Source organism: Taudactylus pleione, unplaced genomic scaffold (assembly GCF_031769625.1).
Source record: "Taudactylus pleione unplaced genomic scaffold, aTauple2 ptg000912l, whole genome shotgun sequence".
In the NCBI taxonomy this organism is placed as follows: Eukaryota; Metazoa; Chordata; class Amphibia; order Anura; family Myobatrachidae; genus Taudactylus; species Taudactylus pleione.
Genome location: NW_028285313.1, coordinates 618,045 through 624,044, shown reverse-complemented (window position 1 = coordinate 624,044; position 6,000 = coordinate 618,045). Strand labels below are relative to the sequence as shown.

Here is a 6,000-nt window from a genome sequence, read left to right as displayed (position 1 = left end):
GTACTAGAAACATAGCCAGGGGGAATATAGATGGGATATAGGTTATATCCCGGCTGTCAGGATGCCGTAGCCAGTATCCCGACGGTAAGTATTGGGGTTAGGTGCTAGAGAGAGGGTAGTTAGTATCCCAACTCCGGTATCCTGACAGGGTACTTACCTGCTTCTGTCGGGATTATAACCCAGAGTGCTGGAATCTCGTACCCAACCCGTATAGATGTGTCTGGGTCACAAGCATACAATGCTGTACCCGTCACTCTGCACTTTTGGAGAGCTGGGGGTGGGGTACGGCACTTCTTTATTGCTCTCATTTTTAAACTGTGAATCCCTGCTCAGCGACTCCTCTGCCCCTCGTGAGAGTGATCCAACATGGCCGCTCTCGTGCAGTAAGTGTTGGACCGCTGTTACCAGATGGGAAGGGGTAGGTCACATGAACCTCACCCTACTGCAGCCGGTACTAGTGAGGTCAAAAGGTCATCAGGATTTCAGCCACCCCTCCATCCCCACAGCCCGCCGCCGAACTCCCATCCTGCCGCTGTGGCACAGTGGAGGAAGAAAGACACAAAACACCCTTCAGACAACAGAAATATATACAAAAAAAAAAGAGTCACATTTATATACACATGTATAGAATATGTACATTAATACAGATCAATCTGGACAAAAAGTGATTGGATATGGGTATGGTATCCGTGGAGTGTGCAGTGTCAGGAATTACACAGGCATACATAGTCCTAGTTCTACCAAGTCAGTGCTATAGAATAGGATTGAGTCTAGTGGAGACCCTATAAACAGAGACATTGCACTAATCTGTAGACTCTCATTTTGTATCCACTCAGTTACTCAACAGTCAAAAAAAGCTGCTGAACGGGGAGGGGGCTGGGGGTTATTACAGTTTTTGTCAGCTACACCCACCCCTCAACATGTGTTGGGAGTGGGAATCCACACTGGTACCCCCACCATCTCCTATCAGTGGTTTCACCAAAACACCATCTCCTTTCTTCCCGTCACCATACTTCACATTTCTGCGTCGGGTTCATGGGCGAGCCCTCCGGACACTGGAAATGCTTGGAAAAGTCTCTGGAGTTGGATACGGAGCCAATGACGCGGTACCGGGACGGGCTGTGCGGGTCAGTGATGATGCCCTCGTGTGAGCTCTCGGACGTACGCACCGAGCACCAGACCTGCAAAGTCACACATCTGACGTTACTTACACACCTAGAACTACAGAGGCGAAACGCGCTGGGTCCTGATGTTTCCTCAATCTAATAACTAACAGATGAGACTGGAATATCTGCAACAGCCGAGTATGAGAGACCTCATATCTGCAGTCACGTGTATTTTCTCTGCAGCTTTTATTATTCAAATACAAGTCCATAATAATTCTGCAGAAAATGTGATGTGCTGTAAATGGAGGTTTCATTTTTTGCCACCTGTTTCCCTCTTCTGTCCCCCAGCCCCAGATCTCCTCTCCCCTGCGTACACGAAGCCTGCAGCGATCAGGAAAGGGACAGATCTATGCAGACTTGCAGTAACACCAGATAACAGTGCGTTCCTGCGGATCCATTAGTTATTTTGATGCTGCAATGGTTTGAAGATTATATTGTATGTTCTTAAAATGTTTTATATGGGATATTTGTATCCCCCTTTATTTCCCGGTGAATGGTTAATGTAATCAGATCATATTATCTTTGTTATCTCACCGGATCTCTGTCTTTGATATTTTGGAGTGTCCTGTATTGAGGTGCATTTTCTAATTTAATGTAAATACCAATAAAATGTTCTTTACAATACTCCATGGGAAGTGACCAATCACAGCAGCTAACACAACACTGCATGCACTCCTGTGGCAGGGAGACCGCATTTCCCATGGTATATATGCTGCCCCTATGGATGCACCTGGAAGTATGAAAACACGGCATCCATGTGGCAGAGATGACCTCTATAGCCTAAAACCAAACCACAGACGAAGTGTAACCAGCCCAGCGGTATGTGGCCAAGACGTAACGTATATAGGGAAGTAGGTCAGCTGAACATATAAGTGTGCTTGGTAATAGCTAAGCTGCAGACCAGACCTTCATCTCTAGAATTACCCACTTACTAAGACAGGCGTCACTTCCACCATCTATACTGCAAAACAAATCAGTGTAAAAGTCCTGACTGATCATTGTGTGGTGCAATAGCGTGTAAGGGCCTGTAGGTGGTGACCTGAGCTTTGCCCCCTGAACACTGCTTATGCCAGGGCAATACAAAGAAAGGAACAGATGACCGCAGGAGGGGGCATAATAACGGATATCACAGAATGGCGCAGAGATGAACACGTTATTGTAATATATAAGAGCACATTAGCTCACACACAAAGTCTCTCACCTGGGCAAACCCTACAAAGAACAGCTGGTCATTGGAGAGACTCAGAGAGGGCAGCACCTGTTCCTCCCCGTTCGCCTTCACCCAGTTCCGGTACGCCTGTAAGAGAGAGGATGTTACCGAACCCTGACGCGTCAGAGGATCCCACCCCCCTTCAATCAGCTTCCCGTGATACCTGGGGACCCACTGAGCAGGACCCCAAGAGAGACCCCATCACCCAAACTACATATAACCAGCGGTCTATGGGGGAGACTTACTAAAACAGACAGGTGGCAGCGTTGCCCATAGCAGATTATGTCTATCATATTCTAGGATCAAATAGAAACCAATCAGCTTTTAGCTATCCCGTCTCTAAGGGCAACAGCAACACTTTTTCAATTTTAGAAACTTTAGTTAATCTACCCCTACAGCTGGGTACACACTAGAAGATAAATTGGACGATTTTAGCTGAATTGGAACGACACATCGTCTAGTGTGTACACACAATTGCGCGCTCCTATGAGTCGTTCGTCACATCGTCAGGTCTGTCTGAAGAGATCGCGTGCTGTGCGGTGCAGGCCAATCTGAAGAGATCGCGTGCTGTGCGGTGCAGGCCAATCTGAAGAGATCGCGTGCTGTGCGGTGCAGGCCAATCTGAAGAGATCGCGTGCTGTGCGGTGCAGGCCAATCTGAAGAGATCGCGTGCTGTGCGGTGCAGGCCAATCTGAAGAGATCGCGTGCTGTGCGGTGCAGGCCAATCTGAAGAGATCGCGTGCTGTGCGGTGCATATTAATGAAGGGCGGACTACACATCGTTCTGTCGTTCATTAAATCTAGTGTGTAGCGGCAATCTTGCAACGTACAGGGAGACACCCTGATACCTCGACTAAAGGGCACATTAGCCCTGAAACGTTAATAAACCATTTATTTACTGATTAAGACCTCAAGTGCTGCCGATTACCGGGAATAGCTAACACTTTCACAGAGGGCACAGGGGCAGCGTTCTGACTACAGGAGTAGTGCCGGAACATTTGGATTTGTAATAATATATATATCCTAGTTGCTATATTCCATTTATGAGAGATTTTTGTAACAAGCATATTATTTTCGCCTACTTTAATATGTAAAAATGTAATTAGTATTACTAAGCTTATCCTACCTACTTTTTTTATATATATTTTTTCTGTGGTTATATATTTGTTCAGGAACACCATAGTGTCAGTATTGTCTGTGCTATGTATGTGTATATGTGACAAAATAGTTACAAAATTGAACTTAAGGTGCATAATTAATAAAAGTTACATTTTATTAACAATAATTTTTCTTGTAATTACATAAGAGCGCCCCCACAAAAGGAGTTTTTTCTTGTTATCCTGCTATACAGGATAATATTAGATTGTTTGGGACTAATCTTCTACATAAAGAGAAACCGGTTATAAAAGATGGGACCTATGATCTTCCAGGATGTAGCTTATATAGCGGACACCATCATTTATAGCCACATTGGCCGCTGTTCTAGTCATTTTCTTTTCACGTAAAAGTGACGCTAAACTCTAGGAACATATTCCCACTGCACGCGTTTCACCAAGGGACCAGGGCACATGGTGGGCGGGTTACCCCAGCATTCAGTAGACTTACTGTAGTAATGAAAGGGGGGGGTAGTTGGACTTACCCGGTACGCAGCTTTGAGACCTCCATTATCAGCAATGTTCTCCCCCAGGGTGTGCTTCCCATTCACGGCCTCGCCGTTCACCCTGTAGCTGCTGTACTGCTCCGTGATGCATTCCGTCTGCTTCTTGAAGGCCTCAACGGAAGAGTTCTTCCACCAAGGCCGGAGGTTCCCGTCCTTATCATACTCCCGGCCTAGGCAGGAAATGGCAGGAAGATTAATCGGGACGCATCAGACTAGTGCCGCCAGGCAAATCACCTATAGAGAACATACCTTGGTCATCAAATGCGTGGGTCAGCTCATGTCCCATTACTACGCCGATCCCACCAAAGTTCAGAGCCCTGCGGTAAGAGATTGTTCAGTTAATCACAAAGCTCCCACCCCAATCCTTCCTCCCCCTGGGCGCCACCTACAGGCCACTTTCTCACACATTGCATTGGGAGACAAGGACCACAGGAAGTTGGCCTTAAAGTTGTCAGAAGGTGGATACCCCCTTTCACCGATTTGATACCTGTGCATCTCCCAGAAGAGCCGCAATCTTACGTGGGTAAGGAGCTGGTGTAGAACGGAGCCTGCAGGATTCCTGCGGGAAACACAATCTCATTCTTGGTGGGAGAATAATAGGCGTTCACTGTAGGGGGCGTCATACTCCACCTGTATGTGCATGAAAGGGAGGTCTATGTATGAAACATGTCCGTACAAACACACCTCCATTCCTATCCAGTGACCACGGTATGCTGGGGCCCCATCCTGATAAATAAGCCCACTTCTCCTGTAATATACCATACAGATTATACCGCCTCCCGAATGTCAATACTGTTACGTCTGCAACTGCAACTCTGTATGAACACAATCGGGATGCATGTATGGGAGGACAGACTCCAATGCAGAATAAAATAAAAGTCCAACATTGACATAGCATGCAACTGTGCAATACTGTAATTGTCCACATAGGGGAGCCAGAGCAGCAGCACCTCCAAACAGGTACTTAGTATGGCTGAGGTCAGAAACTCCCTGTGGATGAGTTACAATACGCATCTATTGTCAGTGTTACAGCACCAGGCTACACATCTCAGCCAATCATATGCCTCCATTTACACCATCACCACCTCCCACTTCTCCCAGAAACCTGCCACAACTGTCTACCCTGGGCCATAAATACAGGACTGCAGGGCATTGTAGTCTGCTCTCACAGGTAAATCCAATGCCACAAGTAAACAGACTGGCTCTTACTGGTCCTTGTTGGGAGGCTTGCGCAGCTGGTCTGAGGTCACTCTCGCAGAGAAGTTGTAGAACATCATAACGTTCTCAAAGTACAGGTCCGATGTCACGTCGTACTGGAAGGAATATAAGCAACAAAGGGGTTAATTAGTTATCAAAACTAGGATGTGTCTGGACCTCAGTTACGTAATCCAGCACCAGGGCAGGGTCACCTGAACAAGAACTTACCCCGCCCATCCAGAACATTCCACAGGGGGACCAGCACCGCCCAACCCCACCCACAGGGGGACCAGCACCGCCCAACCCCACCCACAGGGGGACCAGCACCGCCCAACCCCACCCACAGGGGGACCAGCACCGCCCAACTCCACCCACAGGGGGACCAGCACCGCCCAACTCCACCCACAGGGGGACCAGCACCGCCCAACTCCACCCACAGGGGGACCAGCACCGCCCAACTCCACCCACAGGAGACCAGCACCGCCCAACTCCACCCACAGGAGACCAGCACCGCCCAACTCCACCCACAGGAGACCAGCACCGCCCAACTCCACCCACAGGAGACCAGCACCGCCCAACTCCACCCACAGGAGACCAGCCACACGGAACATTCCATAGGAGACCATCACTGCCTAACCCCGCTCCACAGGAAACTAGCACTGCCTAACCACAACCATCCACAACATTCACAGGAGACCAGCACTGCCTAACCCCAGACATACAGAACATTCCACAGGAGACCAGCACTGCCTCACCCCAGACATACAG

The 6,000-nt window shown here is 48.3% G+C and overlaps 1 protein-coding gene across 2 annotated transcripts in view; it reads right to left on the bottom strand.

Moving 5' to 3' along the window:
* Window positions 1-569: 569 nt before the first annotated feature.
* ECE1 (endothelin converting enzyme 1) overlaps window positions 570-6,000 on the bottom strand; it is a 136,889-nt gene continuing 131,458 nt past the window's right edge. For both annotated transcript variants that reach the window (XM_088459490.1, XM_088459491.1), the window contains 6 exons: window positions 5,245-5,348; window positions 4,555-4,665; window positions 4,285-4,352; window positions 4,015-4,205; window positions 2,368-2,463; window positions 570-1,181 (listed from right to left, as the gene is read on the bottom strand). In XM_088459490.1, coding sequence (XP_088315616.1) covers window positions 1,005-1,181; window positions 2,368-2,463; window positions 4,015-4,205; window positions 4,285-4,352; window positions 4,555-4,665; window positions 5,245-5,348 — 747 coding nt within the window. In that variant the 3' untranslated portion in view covers window positions 570-1,004. The remainder of the gene's footprint in view (window positions 1,182-2,367; window positions 2,464-4,014; window positions 4,206-4,284; window positions 4,353-4,554; window positions 4,666-5,244; window positions 5,349-6,000) is intronic.